A 19968-nucleotide genomic window follows, 5' to 3' on the forward strand; every position below is an offset into this window, starting at 1 on the left:
AAAATAATGAATGATTTTTTTTATAAAATTATTTATACTAAACAAGAGTATATACAATGATTTATCATTAAATTAAATTTTATTACAGAATTCAATGATAACTATTATTTGATTAACAAAATAATTTTTATTTTATTTTATATTAATGGACTTTAATCATTAATAGCAAAGTCAGTCAATCAAAATACAATATAAATTTTCAAAAGCATATATAATTTTTAAATAAACAATACACTTTCTGTAATTCTTAATTTTTCTTTTAATTCACTATAAAAATAAAAATATTCTATTCTTTATTTTCTCCAAATCTTACAAATAAATAAAGTATTGATTCTTTATTTTTATTTACTCTTCACATATAAAAAGAAATTGACAATCTAAATACACACGCATATATAGAGATAAATAATAATTTTAAAGTATAAGTTAAATTCATAACGAGCTTAACTATAATTTATTAAATATGAATTAATATATAAAAAATATTAATTTTTAAATATACTTTTTGTCTTTTTAATTCCACAAATGATGATTTCTTAATTTTAAATAGTTAAAAATTATTTTCATTAAAAAATAAATTAAAAATAAGAGAGAAATTTTGGCTAAATTTTAACCTGATATTTACTTTACTTTTAGCTTTTTCTTCATATTAATTGTATTACTCTATTATAATAATAGGTATGTTGTTAAGCGGGGTGGTTTAGTCTTTTTGAAGAAAATGGAGGGTAAAGTATCTCTATTAATCGCAGTTTCCATGTCATTTGCAAAAACTGTAATTGGCTTCGTCGGCAAGATGCCACGTGGAAATTTCTGCTAAAATTTGTTTTTTATGTTTTGGCCTTTTTTCATGAAAAAATGTAAAAATAAATAAATAATTTAATGTCATTAATTCCATCACTAAACCGATATAAATTTAATAAGATAATATTTTAAAAATCATTTGAAATTACAAACATAATATGAAAACTAAATTTTTTGAGAAAATATGAAAATTAAAAATAACTTTATATCATAATTAAAAATATTCAATTTAAAATGTATAATTAAGTCTCTAAATGATAAGTGTGTGGAAATTATTCTTTTTGCTATTCAAAGAACTTTAAGTATAAGCTTTCGTAAGTTTGTGTTTGTTTTTCATTAATGAAAATTAATTTAATAAATGAGAACTCTGATCCCGTAAAAGACGTGCGCCGTAATTAATGTGGACCATGGATTTCCATACCATTGATTTCAGATCAGTGGGTTCTACTTTGACCAATCTCCCATTAAATAATTCTACACGTCGAGAAATGCCAAGTCGGCACTTGAATATTGCTATACAAGTGTGTCAACGCATTGGCGAGCTTCCTAGATAAGTCCCTTTTTTTTTTTAAATACTTCCAAGAAAAGTCTTATGATTCATAAATAGGGTTTTGCTAGGCAAGTATTATCGATAATGTAAGCCACTAACTATGTAAAAAAATATTCATAGTAATTTTTAATTGATTATCAAAATATTTAAAATCATAGAACATTCTTATATTTTTCTTCCTTGTTTTCTGGATTAATTTCCATTTTTATTATAGAGTGTTTTTTTCAAGATATTTAAAATATTAAGTGCATGGTTAAAAAAAAAATACATGTGAGCCATATACGGACTTCTCCACTTGCCATGTTGCTGGTTTTGAATATTGCTATTGTAACGGATAATTTTCAAAGTTGAAATAAATAAATTGACTGTATTGTTACGGGTAAAATAAAACTTGCCCAAGTTGTTGCCTTGCTTGCCTAACCTATTATCACAAGAATTCAAGTCTTCCTGTGAACTGGTACTATTCTCTTGCATTATTGGGGGAGGCAGTTGTTAGAAGACCAGCTATTCATCAAATTGATAAGATTAAACATTAAAAGATGAGCTATTTCTTGCTCAATTTACTATATATCTCCAGAAAATGGAACTAAGATTTCAAAGATGTTGTTTTGATTATCTGAAGATGGAAAAAAAAGAAAAAGAAAAAGAAAAATGATGGCAGAAAGTACTGTACTAGACTAATATAAATGAAATAGAAATTGCAGGCTAGAATTTGTCAGCTATAGAGTATAGCTGAGAATTCAATAGAAAAAGAATCTCACCAAACTTAACGTTTACAAAGCCAAAAATTGCTCTAAAGTCACTGAAATGAAATGTGATGGAGTTGGCCTGGTTTAGCATTGACCACAGTTTGAGATCAAACAAATTCAACATACCTTTGAAAGAGATGCTACTCTTGTCCATTTCATGCTGTATAAGAGCTCATATTCATCAATTCATTTGGGTCCATAAGCCGGCCTAGGCTTGAGGAACTTGTTTTCGGCTTAGCCAAGTCCAATCCAAAGGCCTCTCTGGGCCTCCCAGCCCAAGCTATAATCCTTGCTTATATATATATTTACTGTGGTAAAATCTAAAGTTGAGTTTAAACGGAATAAACTTGTCCCCATACCTTGTTGGTTCTTTACACATGCCAACTAAATTCATGCATAGCATGTGCAACCCTATCTCTTAAGCAGGCAAATGCAATGTTTAATGTGATCCAACTCAATTCGGATGGTGCACATCATGAAAATTTTCCAAGCTCAGGATATAGCTTTCTACCCTTGTGCCCATAAAAAGAGAAAAAAAGTGTTACCATACTCTTCTTTAAGAGCTGCACATGTACATTAATACAAACTGTGCAGTTGGTCTTGGAACTTACTAGTAGTGGATATGTTGGAGTCAAAATATTACTATAAATAGAAACTATATTTTAATCGAAGAAAGTTCAAGAAAGCAATATTTTGCAGCAAGTGAATAAAAAGAATTACAGTTACAACAGTATTGTTCTGAAGTTTCTACAACATGCTCTAAAGATCAGAATAATCATTTTGGTAACACCACCACCGGCCCACCACTTCATGACCCAAAAAAAAATGCGAAATTATTATTGGTATTTGCTCTAGAAACATGTAGAGCACCAAGAAACAGTATTAACGACATGGTCAGAGACAGACAGCGCAGGCTTGGTTTCAAGACGCAAGATGGTCCCAATCAAAGCATTTGTATACATATCATGGCAAAGAAAATCATCACTTTGGGCCCACTAACGCATATGAAACACTCAAAAGTATATATATCACCTCCTGCTCAAGAGCTCGCATATTTGAATGTCAAGAACAAGCTGAACGACAAGCTATTCCAAGATCAAGAATGATTTCTGATTTTAAGAACAAAAAGAGTTTATCTTGTTGCATGTATGATTGAACCTGAATCAATGACATCAACGCCAATGATACCAGAAAATGATAATTAAGCTGTTTATCTAGTTTCTAAGGACACATCCTGTGCTTTAATTGCTGAGGACTAGTTAATTCTTTCAGTATTAATTAAACGTATATTGGCAGCTAGCCTCCTATCAATTACCAATACAATCCATGACTTTTGGCAGAAAGGTGTCAAAATTAAATAAACAAAGGAAAAAATATAGACAGTTAGCTGAAGTGAGAGTCTATCGTACTCGAAAGCACTGAAGCAGACAGGAAAAAGCAGCAGCATGACATCAGTTTGTCTGCTTCGGACTGGAACCCAAGTAACCAAGCTGCTCCACCAACGCATCTATGTCTTCAACATCACCACCTAATATGTCCATTTCTTCCACAGTATCCTCATTCAATAAGTCATCCCAGAACCCCTCATCAAGGTCTTTATCTTCAGGTTCATGTCTCTCTAAACATTCTTCCTCCATGTTTTGTTGGCTTCCACTCACTCCTTGCATGGTCATAGCCAGTGCGTCTAGTTCTGAAACTTCAAACTCAGAAAGGTCACCGAGCTCCTGTGGTTCAATCTTCACAAAAGTTTCCAATACTTCACCATGACTGAACTCTCCAACTTGAACATTACTTGGCCCTTGGTCAATAGGCAGCCTTCTCTTTTTACTAATTGCTTCTTCGAGTTCCTTCCTCATGTCCCTTTGTTGGACTAGTTGCTGCATAAAATTGGGATTCCTCATTGCTTTAGCCAAGAAACCCATCATCTGTTGCTGTTTTGTCTCCGTCCTTTTGAGTCTGTATTCCATTAATTTAAGATAACATTTAGTATTCTGTTGTTGCTGCCTAAGCTTGACAAGTTCCATCATTAAAACTTCTTTGTCTCGCCTTAATCGATCAACTTCTCCATCTAGTCCAAACCTTCCGACTTCAACACAAGGGTCTAGGCAGTGCTGAGAAACCTGAGGATGTAGATTTTTTCTCCTCCTTATGTTCTTGAGAAGATGTTTTTGCCCTCTGAGAAACCCTTCATTAGCAAATTCCCATCTATCTGGATCAACTTTTCTAAACCCCTACACAAACCAAATTTTCCTTCATGATCAAACACAAAAGATAAAGCAAGTTCAGTTGATCTTTGAACTAAAAACTCCCATAAGAACTCTCAACAACTACATAGGATATAAAATATGATGCATCAAATATCAAACAAGTTCTAAAGTCCAAGCACTATAGATGCTAAAGTAACCAAATAATAGTTTTATGCATTTTCCATTTGGATCTGTGAATTCCCACTCTTCTCAGATGGGGAAGGAAAAAAGAAGACATCTTTTTGTAACTCATTAAACAAATAGCAGGAAAAGGGACCAACTGGATCTCAACTGAAAATAATAAAAAGATCATTTTATTTATATAAAATATGAATAAATAACATATATTCTATCTCTTTCATGAACATGGGAGCATTCACATCCACTTGTAATTGTCTTTCACTCAGTATAAAGATCTGCAAATCACAAGAAAAATACTTACATATGTGTTAAGCTGCCTAACAAAGCTCGAGAAATTATTGTGCTTGAAGTATCTGGGCAGAAGACTCATGGTAAAGGTCTGTGGATCCCAAACAACGAAGCTATTGTTGCCTCTACTCCAAGAAACTATATGGTTTGTGGCAGTGTCCTCTACGATGTCATAAGTTTTTGTGAGAAAAGGGGGAGGACCAGCATCCTGAAGCCCCTCCATTGGTTGAGGAATAGCTGCTGATGTGATGCCTGAGTAAGATGAGCTAGCTCCTGCATACTCTTCCTTCACTCGTTGTAGACGATTCATGATTAGAAACTGAGAAAAAAAGGTAAGATTCGATGTGGGTTTAGGTTTCTTTTTTCTCTTCTTGGATTATTTACAAAGATGGGAACTTGTTCTTGGGGAAACGTGGGGAATACAAAAAATGCAGCTTCGGATTTGAATATGGAAATATCAAGAAAGAGAAAAAGTTATCAGTAAATGCTTGGTGTGAACAAGGAAAAGTGATTTCTAGATCTTGATTCTTGAATGAATTCGAAACAATTAACACAAAAATTCGAGGGTAATAGTGAATGTTGAAGATCAAAATCTAAGCAAAGATTCGTGCAGGGAGAACGATGCTAAGGAGACCAAGAAACAAGAAGAGGACATGAGAAACAAAGAGGCTAACATAAAAGAAAGAGCAAGAGGAATGATCTGGTAATAAATAGATGATGAGCTTTGTTCTTTTTTATTTTTCTTCTCTTCCTTTAAGGCAAAAGGGTATTGGTTAAAGAGCAGAATGGCTGACGATGCAAAAAGGAGCCAAAAGAGCAATGAGATATTTTGATGGGTCCTTTCTCCTTTGGGAAAGTGTTTCTTATTATTATTATTATTATTATTATTATTATTATGCCTTACTGGAAGTGGAACATTTCATTTTCATTATTGCTTTCTCTTTTTTTCTTTAAAGAAAAAAAGAAAAGAAAATTTAAGACAAAGAAAGAGCAAATGTTTGGAGTTTTGAGTTTGATTTTTTTTTCCTTACTTTATTTTATTTTATTTTTAGTAAAATATTTTTTATTCTATTACACGCGTAATTTTACCGTTTAACTATACTCAACAATTTAATAATATTATAATAAATAAAAATAAAATTAATAAAAAAATAATTATCTAATTTCCGTAAAAGATAAAATTTATACAATTTGAAGTTGAAATATGAAACATTTTATTTATTTGGAAATAATTATCTAAATACCAATAAAAATTAGCATTATTTATAAATTTTCTAAGGAAAAAAGAAAGATAAAGACCTTAATAATCTATAAATTTAATATTGAGTAATTTTATTCAAATAAATCAACTTTAATAAAGAATTGTTTATTTAAAGTTGAGCAATGGAATAGTATTGGGGCATGCATATGCACTGATCTTCACAACAGGGCCCCACCCTCCTCACCCAACCACAAAACAAAACGAGAGCTTCGCTGATTGTAACCCTCAAATATCTTTGATGGTTTCGTTTTCTCTAAATATCTGTGATGGGTTTGCCAAAATATCTAGGAAGCTAAGTAATATTTTATTGTATATATTAATATATTGTAAAAATAATGTAAACAAATAATAAAAGGCATGTTGACTATCGGTATGGGTAAGTTAGATTTAAAATTAAATTTAACAGAATAAATTAAAAATTTGAAATTTTAATATTTATAAAAATTGAATTAAATTAATTTTAAATAGAAATTAAATTAAATCGAATTGGATTGAGTCAGTTCGATTTGATTTGATTTAATCGATTCAATTATTTTATTTTTTTCTGATCAAAATCAAACTGAATCGAAATAACTAAAATTTTTAAAATTAAAAATCAAACAGAATAAAAATAAATAAAAAATTAAATTAAAATTTTAAATTAATTTTGTTGGATAAATTTTTTCAATTTGAATTACATAACGTGACCTACCATCCATCACCACCACCGAAGGACCACTTCAGCTCAAGCCCAAGCTCAGCCCTACTCCATTTGCAGCTTTGATGAAAATTGAAAATGGGGACGAATATTAGTTGGGAAAGACAATTGACTTAACAAATCTGACGTTAAATTTATAAATAATTAAAAGATGCAGATAGTTAAATTTCATGTATTAAATTAAATAATTATTTACATATAAATTCATATTAAAAGTAAATTAAAATATTATATGTCTCATATTTTCTTACAACTTATTTATTAGCATAAAAAAATAAATGTGAATAATATATCTTTTCAATTTTTGCTTATAGAAATTGAAAGAAAATAAGATAATTTTAAAATAATAGACGAGATTTATTGATACTTTTTTTATCTAATGAGTTTATAGTAAAAAAAATATAGTAATTTGAGGAAAAGAGATAGAAATAGAGGGCGACTTTCGGTTATAGTGGAGGGTTTTGCTTGTGCAGTGTGGTTTATTCGAATCTTTGGTCATCTGTGTGAGGTTGTGATGTGAGTATTTTGTTTGGTTTGCATGTAGTCTAGGTTTTATTGGCCGATGGTGAGGCTTCCTTTTTCTTTGCAACAACAACCTTTCTTTTCTTTTGATGATTTTCTATCCTGAATTAGGCATTACCTGACATCCCAATTCCACCACAATAAGGCATTTAAAAAATAATTACTTTTTATGTCTTATACATATAATATTTTTTAAAAATTTTTATCTTTATAAAAATTAAAAATATAATTAATAATGTTAATGTAGCTAAAAATCCTCCAGTAAAAAGGAATTATAAATTAAGTAAATTATAAATTATTCTTAAAATCTTAAAAAATTATTATTTTCAAAACTTTCCAATTAAATAATTAGAAAATTAAATGTACCTTTTGAACCGAAACAGCAGTATTCACCAATATCTTGAAAAAACCCACGCCTAAATTCTCTCCGACGAATTGGGATTTGGGAGTATCTTTTACAACACTCTTTTTCTTTCGTCTTCAATTTTTTTTTCTTTTTTTTTTTTTTCTTTGGGAGGTTGGAGAAAGGGAGAAGAAGACAGGAAAATGGAACTCAAATCATCCAAAATTCCAATTAATACTTTGCCATCTCATCTCAAGGGGCAGGCTTCCTCTTCACTTCTTCGATTTACACTTGCCAGGAAAATAGATTGTACTGAAATTGATTTTTCTTTTCTTTTTTTTTTTCATATTCCCTATCATTCAATAGCAAATAATGATGTTGAGGCACTTTCAAATCAGAGGCTATCACCCAATCGGAAGGAGGGGAGTAGGTGACGTAGGAGATATTTTTGGTCTACTAAAGAACTGACAGATGGCACGTCTTGCAAGAGACCACGTTATCCCTAACACGTGTTGAATCAGAATCAAACGATGGAACAACGTAGATAGAGATGGCATCAATTAAATAAACGCGATGTAGGTAGTTGGCTTAACAAATGCAATAAAAAAGAATATAAAAATGTGGCAACTTTAAAAAGCAAAGAAACGCAACCCACCGCGGACACACCTAAATCTATCCACAACATCCATAAAACGAGTAGTGACGTTGAAGAGAGAGATTGGACCCCACCAGACATTAACAAACACTTTCTATTATTTAATAAACAGGCCTTGAGATCGTTGAGCTCAAAAAGATCATGTCTTTTCAACTAATATACAGCTACCTGATTTCAAATTAATGCTCACGACTACAGGTACACCAAGCCTTTCCAAGGGGCTCCAAACTGCTTATTTCGTACCGTTTTAGCCATGGCCCATGCAGTCCAGCTAACTTTTGTACTCGAAACACCAGCACTCCCTCATTAATCAAATTTAAGTAATGTACATATATTGTAACTTTAGACGCAGGCACATCGCAGTCCCAAGTACACCAAATATTATGCCAGGAATAGGAAACTACATATTTTCAAGTTCACGAGGGTACTTATAAACAAGGGCACCAGACAGGCATACCCCATACAAAATAGGTATACTTTTAGTTGCATACAAATACAGGTATTCTTATTGGAGCTAACAGCTCTTAACTTTATTTTAGTAAAAGCAGCAGATTTCACGCAGCAGCATCAACAGCATGATCACCAGCTTCTTTGTGCACAAAAGCTTTTAGATACTCCATCCTGTAATTCAGATCCATATTACAAGACTCCAGAAAGAATGTTAAATTTTATATGGCAACACAGTGCATAACATAAGTTAATTCAGAACAGTGGACATGAGAAAGGACCATACCTTTCTGGTAGATGATCATGTGGGCGGTTGAATGGCGTCCAGACTGGATCACCCACAAAAAGTCGCATTGCCTGAACACATTTGTATTGTTGACAGACAAGTTATAGGAAGAGAGAAAATGCACAGAGCACAGTTACAAATTTACAAACTCATCCAAAACATGCACAAGCATATGCCAAGAGTCACAAGCATGTGTGAACTACAATCGTCACATGCCAACTAAGAGATCATTCAGCATACTTACCTTTCATCTAAAGAATCTATCATGCCAGAACAATCTCATATTCAGATGTGAATAAGCACTAGAGGAACTAGCCAGGGCAACACGATATTTAGTGCCTAATTGCCCTTGCCCACACATAAACAATACTAAAACAATATATTCTCCTCTAGAAGAGGCCATAATACTTGATTTTAGGTTTCCTCAAACATTCACCTAATACATGAACAAACCCATCCAGAGTATGGAATTACCTAGAACACCCATACAGGATTTGGTAACTAAAATATATGACCTTTGGGGACTTGATAAGACATCCGTCAAATATCTTTTTTATGCAAGGAAGAACAATTCAATCACTTAAATGACCCAACCAGCTCAAAAAAGGTGTAAAACAAATTACTCTTAAGCACTAAAATGAACATGCGTCATTAAACACAACAATTTATTAGAAAATACAGCATAATCTAAACTATATCTGCATAGTATAATAACACAAGGGTAACACAAGGGTCACCCAAAACCCATAGTTGATCGGCCTAGTCTTCTTATAACATATGGACAGCACCATTGATGAATGCTAATAGACTGAAAGCCACAAGACTAGAAACTACACAATTATGGGAATATTGGCCATTGATTGAAGTTAGTCTGTATACCGGTGATAATGGTATTAGTTGTGGTAGAACCATGGCATAAGATGTTTATCATTATGCTTTGACATAAGTCTCCAGACCAATCATCAATAAGAACACACACAACCACAAACAACTAATGTTATTGCATATCTTATATCATATACCTTGATGTAGTTGTCTGAATCCAGTGTAAAACGGTGGTACATTCCAGCAGGCAAGACAATCATTCCCCCTTTCTTCACTGAGACACGAATCCAGCTATCATTTTGATCCCTGACATCAAAATAACCTTCACCAGGCAGAGATTAGTAAGAGGCAATCATTGATTTAAATCACAGCTGCGGGTAATGAAAACAAGCCTATAACAGCTGCAACGCAATGGTAACTGCCTATCGCTAAGCAAATTTTTCAAAAGAATTTGCAAAGTTTATAGAACGAAGAGATGTTTAATGATACGAGTACAACTAAGATACATAACTAAATAATGAGTATAAATAAATCACATAAAAGACATTAATTCAATTATTGTTAGACATCATTAGCAATAATCAATTTAAAGCTAAAATAACATAGTAAAGAATAATTCTTCACGCTATGGGTTTAATAAAATAAACTTGGCAACAAACATAATTTTCTTCAACAAATAAGTAATAAACACAGACAAATAACTAAAATTTTGTAAGATATAGATACGTAGACTTAGAAAGACAACTAATAACTTGAGTTCAAGAGAGAAGAAGTGAAAGATTTGTACATAGATATCTTACATAAAAATTTGAGAGAGAATGAGATGTAACAGTTTAAAACTCCCCAAACTAGATAAAGAAAATATCAAGAGTTGTTGCTTCCGTTTGGTTAAAAAAAAGGTGAGATAACGAACTACTACCATTATTTAACGGTAAATAACAGCCTTTACCGTTAAGTAACAGGCATAACAGCCATTACAAGAACAAATTTTTATCTACCTTCAAAAAATGGGCGTAACAGTATGGGAAAGGCAAAAAACCTATAATAATGGCCCTTAAGTAATGTAAGGGCCTTTGTTTAAAATCATGGCACGAATAGATAGGTATAGCAACAAATACATATGGACAGAGACCAGTCTTACCACTGCCATCCAAACAGTAGCGGATCTCCTCATCGGTGTGAAGATGTTCTTCAAAGAAGTTTTTAATCTTCTCTTCATAATTCGGCAGCTTTTCTGGACAAACCTCAATAATGTCCTGATGAAAGTATTATTCAGCATAATTACGTGTCAAACTTGCAAACCCTTGACTTTTGACATGAACAGAAATGAAGATGACACCTTTGCAATTAAACTTTATTTTGGAAGGCCCAAAAAATCCCCCACTAAATTACATTGTCCAATTTTATTGATTTTTCCCATGTAAATGACATCAAAGGCAAAAGAAAAATTCAGGCATCACTAAATGCTGAAAATTTTGCCAAATTGTCATTTCGATATCACAGCAACAAACCAACAATTTCTTGATCATTGCAAAAGCAGTCATTCCTCACCATGAAATGAACAGAATAACAATACAAGAAACAGTGAAACATACTAAAATAAATAATGAATTAGCAAAACAAACCATGTAAGAATATCCACGTTCTTCACGGAGCTTTTTCAATTCTTCATCTGTTTCATAATTGTCAGCATCTAGTCTCCAACTAAGCACTCCAAACTCTGTAATATATCGCAATTGTTCACTACAAGTGAGCTGAATACACTAGACAACTTGATGACCTCGCAAATTAAATGCCCTCTAGTGATGATCACCTGCAAGTTGGTCCAATGATACAAATTCCTTAGGATCCTTGTGATGAGGCAGTCTCTGGTCCTCATCACTATCATCCATGTACCATGCCTGAATGACTTCTTCCCTAGAATCCTGCGAAGTTACACCAACAAAAAAGTCAGAATGTTGCTACATTTTATCACTTGTATCATTTTTCTTCTTTTTTTTTTCCCCCATGGAGTGGACATTAATGAATTTAACCAGGAAAAAACTTAAAGATGTAACTATAGCTTTACACTGTAACCCTTTCCATAACAATAAAAGAAAATGAGAACAATCACCGGATTTCAGATTAATGATTAGCGCATGGTTCTGGTGTCTTCAACATCATATGTGTACAGTCTAATAATGAAGGAAGGAAACATTTTTATGCTTTAAGGCCAGCCTAGCTCCTCAGACCAACTGTTTTAGTGTTTCTGCTCCAATGACATCCTAAAAGAGCCCCAACCCCTTACTTAGGGAGCCCATTAGGCACTCATTTGGATCTGCTTCCCCAAAGTACTCGGTTTTTCTTCCCCCCCCCCCCTATTAGACCATGGGTTTTGGTAACACAACATTATTTTATTATACATAGTGTTGAATCCCACATCGGTTGTAAAAAGGGGTAATGTGCCCCCTTTATATAAGCATAGACACTCCTCCCTTGAGCTAGCTTTTGGATGAGTTAGGCCTAAACCAAATTTAACACATGGCAAACCTTTTTGTTTCAATTGAGTAACATAGATCATCTAAACATTGCCCACCACTTGCAAATCCTTGCTTAATATTTATCCAATATTACATTTAATGCAACTGATTGCGAATGAACCACTAAAATATACTCCAACACATACTCCAATCCAAGAACTTCCATATGAAAATATAGAGATATTTATAAATTTCATTTTTATATAAAACTACAGGAATATGTTTATAAATTCAAATTTTATATCAATAAAATTTTAAATACAAAGAGAGAATGAGAATCTAATAAACCCCTTCAATGCGCAGGCCAATCATGAGTGTTCTTGTGCTTCACTATGGCCTTTTTGAATCAAACTCTTTTGTTAAACCCCATTCTGGTCCAATTATCAAATCCAATGTTCTTCAAGCTCTGGCTTCTCTAATGAGCCTTTTTGTTTCAATGTGAGAGGTGAGAAACATGCGATGCTTGTTTCATTCGTGACTTCCATTTTTTTTTTTTTTCTCAATGAAAGCAACGAAATTCTGGTACCCTAAAATTTCCATGCTTCAGAGCAAAGAACTGATCCTGACCGTCTCAGTAGAAGATTAATCTACTATATTGATCCAAATTGCAGTAACAAGAAAACCAAAATCCAGTTAAAATGGAAATCAAACTGAGAATTAATCAAATATTCGAAATACACATCAATTAATCGATACTTTATTGACCAACTAGGCTTTTATCTCGATTAAGAAAGGTTCGCATCTAAGAACTAAAGAGTTTCATGAACTGAGATGGCAGTTGAAAGATAGTCAAACATGTACAATCGCCAATTCTACTTCAACCAAAAGTAAAATTAAAACAAAAAAGCCAATAATTCACCAATGATCGAGATACGGAAGAAGAAATGGAAAGCCAGGACAAAATAACTCCGTACGCAGGTAGCTGATGATCCATTAATAATTAATTATCCATATTAAGGAGGATAATTTTCTCAGTAAGAAAAAAATTTTCTAGGGAAACAAAAGGAAACTAAATATATTAAAAAGAAGAGTAATATTTACCTGGCCCGGGGCAACCATGTTTGCCTTTTCTTTTCCCCCTCGCTGTGCTGCCGCTTGTTCGACAACGCTTTCGCGCAACGCGATAAGAAAATGACTAACGAGGAGGAATGCAAAATGAAAAATAGCCAGGCAAATCTGCGGGCGGGGTTTTACAAGACTAAAATGCCCCTGTATTGTGTAGACGTGGAAGCGTACTTAAACATCGGGGCGACTGGAATTTGTCCAGATTAATCGAACCAATTGAGGACATTATGGACATTTTGATTAGGAGGCGAATTCCTTTCTCTTTTTTTTTTTTTTTTTTTTTTTTTTTTTTCTAAAGTATGAGAGCCGACTAGAAAATGGAGACTAATCCATGCACACGCGAAAAATGCCTTATAAAAGTTGATTTTCCAAATACATAAATTAATATAATAAAAATTATATTAAATTAATAACGTTATTCGTCAAAATAATATTTATTCCATTATTTATAAAAAAAAATGTATTACTATCTTTACATTTTAAAGTGTTAATATTTTATTTTTCTTTGAAATATCATATTTTTTATTAATTTAATAATTTTTTTCATCAAATAATTGGTTTACAAAAATATATATTATACTGTATAAACTTATAAAATAAAATTATAAATATTATAGATTTGTTTTTTAAAAAATTAGTATATATATTATTTTTGAATTATTATAATATTTATGTTAATGCTATATTTTTTAGTATATGCTATAAAATATAAAATATTTGTAAAGTTTAAATAGGTTTTTGTAATTTCCATAATAACAATGGCCTGGCATTACATGGCTAAAAAAGGAAAAGGTGGATACTGTCACTAAATTGATAAAATAAGAGTAAAATTCAAAACCTGAGGAGAGTGGAGCAGTGTCCATGACCTGGGCCTCAAGAGGGTCCTTATACACGAGATAGAGGCTGAAGTTGGTGTCCCCAATTAACAATATATGGATTAAATATTTTTAAAATATAAATAAGTAAGTCTCTTTATAAAAAAATAAAAAAAAATCCATCTCAAATATCTCTTAAATCTGGTGAATCTAATTTTTCTAATAATTTCCCAAGAATCCATCTAATTCCATAAATTTCCTTTTAACTCGTTTGTATTGAAACAGTCTATAAACTATAGTCTACTGTTAAAAAAATTGAGTTCATATCACTTATCTTCTCTCCATTTAGGTGTTTGTATCAATAATGTCTATCAATTTTAATTTATATCATAAAATTTTTTAAACAATAATTTAAATATTATTAAAATCCATATATAAATTTTATTCATCATCTTTAAAATTAGATAAATATATTACAATCATTTCTCATCTTGAATTATATAAAAATATTTTTTTTTTTACTTAACTCATTTTTCTTTGAAATTTTTATGAAAGTATTCATAATAAAATTTAAATTATAATTATATAGTTACTGAAATTTATATTAATGTCGATCCATATAAAATTAATTTATATAAATATAATTAAAATAAGTGAAATAGATTTTTTTACATTGAAATAATATTTATAAAAATAAAAATATGTATATATATAATATAATTGATGATGCAAGATTAAAGTGACGTAGTTGAAATGGAGCTGCAATGTGATTTGATAGAATTTATAAAGAAAATAATGTGAAGTAAATATTGAAGATATCAACACCAGTCACCAACACGTGGTCATTTGTTGACCAAGCTTATTACCATCTTATTTTATTTATTTATTTATTTGTTAGCTAATGGCTTAGTGGTCTACCGAATTATTAGCTAGCTTTAATTATCTAGTCGTTTTGTTGTTACCGATTCTTTAGTTGATAGTGAATCTATTTTGCCACGTTTCTATGACTCAGTAAAATGTTAGTGCAACGTGTCTTTTGTAAGCCTGTAAATAGGCAGTCATTTCATTGAATAATATATAATCTCCTTCGCAGCTTTATTCCTCCTGTTTTGTGAGTTATATATTCTTTCTTTTTTGTCTTTCTTCTTGTCGTTTGTCAGCTCTTTGTTCAACAATCTGGTATCAGAGCAAGGTTTCTCCTGGGCACTCTATATTAGTTTCGTGGGTCAGCATCAGTAGGCGTCGTGTTTGAAGACAAGTTGCGCTGTCAGGATGGGCGATCTTCAAGTGGTTGGTGGAATCAAGAAACTCAACAACCAAAACTACAATTCTTGGTCTACATGCATGATGTCGTACTTGCAAGGCCAAGACCTGTGGGAAGTAGTAAATGGAAATGAGGTTACGTCGCCAGAAGCAGAAGACACGAATGGTATCTTACGGAAGTGGAGAATCAAAGGGGGTAAAGCGATGTTCGCCTTGAAGACCACAGTCGAAGAAGATGTGCTAGAGCATATACGTGATGCCAAAACTCCGAAGGAAGCTTGGGATACGTTCGCCAAGCTGTTCTCAAAGAAGAACGATACGAAGCTCCAACTCTTAGAGAGTGAGTTGCTGTCGATGGCACAACGCGACATGACGGTCGCACAGTACTTTCATAAAGTAAAGACGCTATGCCGGGAGATTTCTGAGTTGGATCCGGAGGCTCCTATTGGTGATACGAGGATGAAGCGAATCATCATCCATGGGTTGAAACCAAAATTCAGGAGTTTCGTTGCTGCCATACAAGGATGGAAAACTCAGCCGTCGCTTGTAGAATTCGAAAATTTGCTAGCTAGTCAAGAAGCCTTAGCTAAGCAAATGGGAGGAGTCTCGTTGAAGAAGGAAGAAGAGGCACTCTATGCCAATAGAGGCAGGTGGAATTCCAAGCAGCATGCCACCGGTAGATTCAAAAAGAATGATGACAAGGCAAGAAGTCATCAAGGCGAAGGGAGCGTTCGTGCAGGGGGAGCTTCGAAGAATCAAGACAATGGCAAAAAGTTTGAAGGGAACTGCTACAATTGCGGGAAGAAGGGTCATATGGCAAAAACTTGTTGGTCAAAGAAAAAGTCGGTGGAGAGTAACGTGGCTGCTTCTAAAAGCGAAAATGAATGGGATGCTGAGGCATTATTTACAACAACAACGTCTGAACAGATTGAAGGTGAATGGGATGCTGAGGCACTACTTGCTGCAAAAGGAGAGGAGTTAGCTTTCACAACAACAACATCTGAACAGATTGATTACGAGAGAGATTGGATCGTTGACTCGGGATGCTCAAATCATATGACGGGTGATAAAGAGAAGTTGCAGAACCTGTCAGAGTATAAGCGAAGCCGGGTGGTCGTAACGGCGAACAACTCAAAGCTACCGATAGCTCACATCGGTAATACGGTAGTCTCTCCTCAACATAGTGATACCGAGGTGCCGCTCCAAAATGTCTACCATGTCCCAGGTATGAAGAAAAATCTTCTCTCGGTGGCACAGTTAACATCTTCTGGCCATTTTGTTCTCTTTGGTCCAGAAGATGTGAAGGTTTATCGGGACTTGGAGATTATAGAAGAACCGGTGATGAAGGGACAGAGGTTGGAATCAGTCTACGTAATGTCTGCAGAAACCGCATACGTAGACAAGACAAGAAGGAATGAAACGGCAGGCGTGTGGCACATGCGGCTAGGTCACGTTAGCTATTCCAAATTAGATGTGATGATGAAGATGTCGATGTTGAAGGGACTTTCACAACTTGAAGTGAGAAAAGACACGGTATGTGCAGGCTGTCAGTATGGAAAAGCACACCAATTGCCGTACGAAGAGTCCAAATTTAAAGCGAAGAAACCACTAGAGTTGGTCCACTCGGATGTGTTTGGACCAGTTAAACAAGCTTCCATTGCTGGGATGAAATACATGGTGACTTTCATTGACGACTTCTCAAGGTATGTGTGGATTTACTTCATGAAGGAAAAATCTGAAACTTTTTCAAAGTTCAAAGAGTTTAAGGAGGTAGCAGAAGCGAAAGTTGGCAAAGGAATTCGTTGTCTATATAGTGACAATGGGGGAGAGTATACCTCAGACGAGTTTTGTGAATTCCTTCAAGAATGCTGAATACGCCATCAGTTCACATGTGCTAGCACTCCACAACAGAATGGCGTAGCAGAAAGGAAGAACAGGCATCTGGCAGAAATTTGTCGAAGCATGCTTCACGCGAAGAATGTACTAGGATGTTTTTGGGCTGAAGCAATGAGGACGGCTGCATTTGTGATCAATAGGCTTCCTCAACAAAGGTTATGTTTTACTTCACCTTTTGAAAAATTGTGGAACATGAAACCTTCAGTTAGTTATTTCAGAGTTTTCAGATGTGTTTCCTATGTATTTGTACCTGATCATTTACGTAGCAAAATGGACAAGAAGGCTGTTAGATGCATTTTTGTAGGATATGACAGTCAAAGAAAAGGGTGGAGATGTTGTGATCCTACAACCGGAAAGTGCTACACATCCCGGAATGTGGTGTTCGATGAAGCTTCTTCATGGTGGTTCTCAGACAAGGAAGTATTTCCAGACTCATATGTTTTTAAAGACGTGGTGCAATCTTCTCAAATCCAATTGGGTTTAGGTGAAGCTAAAGATGTAGATGACGAAGGCAATATCGAAGAAGGTGTAGCTCAAAGTCCTTGGCAAACTGGTGTGTATCAACAACCAAGCGAACAAGATGAGCCTAATGGAGTGGAAGCACCAACTCCACTAAGAAGGTCAACAAGAATTAGAAAGCCAAATCCAAAGTATGCCAATGCCGCCATAGTGGAAGAAGCAGATGCAAAAGAGCCGGAGACATTCGAGGAAGCGTTCCGGAATCCAGAATGGATTAAAGCTATGGAAGAAGAAATTGCCGCGCTAGACAGAAATCAGACTTGGGAGCTCGTGCCAAAGCCAAGAGATGTTAAGCCTATTTCTTGCAAATGGGTATACAAGATAAAGCGCCGCACAAATGGATCAATAGAGAGACACAAGGCTCGCCTGGTAGCTCGAAGGTTCTCTCAACAATATGGACTAGACTATGATGAAACGTTCAGTCCAGTTGCAAAGCTTACAACTGTACGAGTCCTATTAGCACTTGCAGCTTTCAAAAATTGGAATTTGTGGCAAATGGACGTGAAGAATGCATTTTTGCATGGGGAGCTGGATCGGGAGATCTACATGGACCAGCCGATGGGCTTTCAGAATCAAGATCATCCTGAGTATGTGTGTAAGCTACAGAAGGCGCTTTATGGATTAAAACAAGCACTGAGGGCTTGGTATGGCAAGATTGCTGAATTTCTTACTCATAGTGGTTATTTGGTGACAAGTGCGGATGCTAGCTTGTTCGTCAAAGCTAAATGAGAGAAGCTAGCTATCGTGCTAGCATATGTGGATGATTTAATCATCACAGGAGATTGTGAAGAAGAAATTTTTCGAACCAAGGAGAATTTGTCAGTTCGCTTTCAGATGAAAGAACTTGGACAGCTCAAGCATTTTCTTGGTATAGAGGTCGATCATTCTCAAGAATGAATATTTCTCCATCAGCAAAAGTATTCCAAAGATTTACTGAAGAAGTTTGGAATGCTTAAGTGTAAGCCAATCTCAACACCAATGGAGCCAAACGCCAAAATATGTGCTCATGAAGGGAAAGATTTAGAAGATGCTACAATGTACCGACAGTTGGTGGGTAGTCTTATCTACTTAACTTTAACTAGACCAGATATTTCTTTTGCAGTTGGTGTGATGAGTCGGCACATGCAACATCCGAAGAAGCCTCATTTGGATGCAGTTCGTCGAATTCTGAGATATGTGAAGAATACGCTTGGCTATGGTATTATGTACAAAAGAGGAGGAGGTTGTAAACTAGTTGGCTATTGTGATGCTGACTATGCAGGTGACCATGATACTCGACGCTCAACTACCGGGTATATTTTCATGCTTGGGTCGGGAGCAATTTCTTGGTGTAGCAAAAGACAACCAACAGTGTCTTTGTCAACCACCGAAGCGGAGTACCGAGCAGCAGCTATGGCAGCTCAAGAGAGCAGTTGGCTTATGCAACTGTTAGAGGACTTGCATCAACCGGTGACGTATCCAATTCCTCTGTATTGCGATAATTTGTCAGCAATATGTTTGGCGGAGAATCCAGTTTTTCATGCAAAAACTAAGCATGTGGAGGTGCATTACCACTTTATCCGAGAGAAAGTCTTGCAAGAGGAAATTGAGTTGAAGCATGTCAGAACAGAAAATCAAGCTGCAGATTTGTTTACAAAAGGCTTGAATGGCAACAAGTTCGAAAGTTTCTATCATCAGCTTGGCGGGGCGAACAAAGAAGAAGCTGATGTTGAGCGGGAGTATTGAAGATATCAACACCAGCCACCAACACGTGGTCATTTGTTGACCAAGCTTATTACCATCTTCTTTTATTTATTTATTTATTTGTTAGCTAATAGCTTAGTGGTCTACCGAATTATTAGCTAGCTTTAGTTACCTAGTCATTTTGCTGTTACCGATTATTTAGTTGATAGTGAATCTGTTTTGCCACGTTCCTATGACTCAGTAAAATGTTGGTGCAACGTGTCTTTTGTAAGCCTATAAATAGGCAGTCATTTCATTGAATAATATATAATCTCCTTCGCAGCTTTATTCCTCCTGTTTTGTGAGTTATATATTCTTTCTTTTTTGTCTTTCTTCTTATCGTTTGTCAGCTCTTTGT

The 19968-nt window shown here is 34.2% G+C and overlaps 3 protein-coding genes across 4 annotated transcripts; 1 reads left to right on the plus strand and 2 right to left on the minus strand.

Annotated features, from left to right (window-relative positions):
* Window positions 1-2078: 2078 nt before the first annotated feature.
* LOC110611051 (heat stress transcription factor A-6b) lies at window positions 2079-5656 on the minus strand. The gene is made up of 2 exons (XM_021751169.2): window positions 4789-5656; window positions 2079-4331 (listed from the first exon to the last, which is right to left on the minus strand). Exons 1-2 carry the CDS (start codon window positions 5083-5085, stop codon window positions 3552-3554), a joined length of 1077 nt encoding a protein of 358 aa, XP_021606861.1. The 5' UTR covers window positions 5086-5656; the 3' UTR covers window positions 2079-3551.
* Window positions 5657-8559: 2903 nt separating this feature from the next.
* On the minus strand, window positions 8560-13528 carry LOC110611925 (1,2-dihydroxy-3-keto-5-methylthiopentene dioxygenase 2). Of its 2 annotated transcripts, none has more exons than XM_021752495.2 (7): window positions 13372-13528; window positions 11625-11736; window positions 11437-11531; window positions 10953-11067; window positions 10009-10133; window positions 8987-9057; window positions 8560-8874 (listed from the first exon to the last, which is right to left on the minus strand). In XM_021752495.2, the coding sequence occupies exons 1-7, from the start codon at window positions 13387-13389 to the stop codon at window positions 8808-8810; spliced, it is 603 nt and encodes a 200-aa protein (XP_021608187.1). In that variant the 5' UTR covers window positions 13390-13528; the 3' UTR covers window positions 8560-8807. The 2 variants fall into 2 exon arrangements, with proteins under 2 accessions (XP_021608187.1, XP_043811234.1); XM_043955299.1 differs by lacking the exon at window positions 13372-13528 and adding an exon at window positions 13190-13214.
* A 5338-nt stretch (window positions 13529-18866) lies between these two features.
* LOC122723324 (secreted RxLR effector protein 161-like) lies at window positions 18867-19613 on the plus strand. The gene has a single exon (XM_043955124.1). It carries the CDS (start codon window positions 18867-18869, stop codon window positions 19611-19613), a length of 747 nt encoding a protein of 248 aa, XP_043811059.1.
* Window positions 19614-19968: the final 355 nt, after the last annotated feature.

The sequence above is a fragment of the Manihot esculenta genome, chromosome 3 (assembly GCF_001659605.2).
Source record: "Manihot esculenta cultivar AM560-2 chromosome 3, M.esculenta_v8, whole genome shotgun sequence".
NCBI lineage: Eukaryota > Viridiplantae > Streptophyta > Magnoliopsida > Malpighiales > Euphorbiaceae > Manihot > Manihot esculenta.

Excerpts from the sequence above, each read along its gene's own strand:
- LOC110611925 (XM_021752495.2), bottom strand. Across the intron at positions 11,068-11,436 it reads AACGTGGATATTCTTACATG|GACATTATTGAGGTTTGTCC; the intron begins GTTTGTTTTGCT and ends TACTTTCATCAG. Across the intron at positions 8,875-8,986 it reads CATGATCATCTACCAGAAAG|GATGGAGTATCTAAAAGCTT; the intron begins GTATGGTCCTTT and ends TCTGAATTACAG.
- LOC110611051 (XM_021751169.2), bottom strand. The coding sequence starts at position 5,085 with ATGAATCGTCTACAACGAGTGAAGGAAGAGTATGCAGGAGCTAGCTCA. Across the intron at positions 4,332-4,788 it reads TTAGGCAGCTTAACACATAT|GGGTTTAGAAAAGTTGATCC; the intron begins GTAAGTATTTTT and ends TGGTTTGTGTAG.
- LOC122723324 (XM_043955124.1), top strand. The coding sequence starts at position 18,867 with ATGGAGCCAAACGCCAAAATATGTGCTCATGAAGGGAAAGATTTAGAA.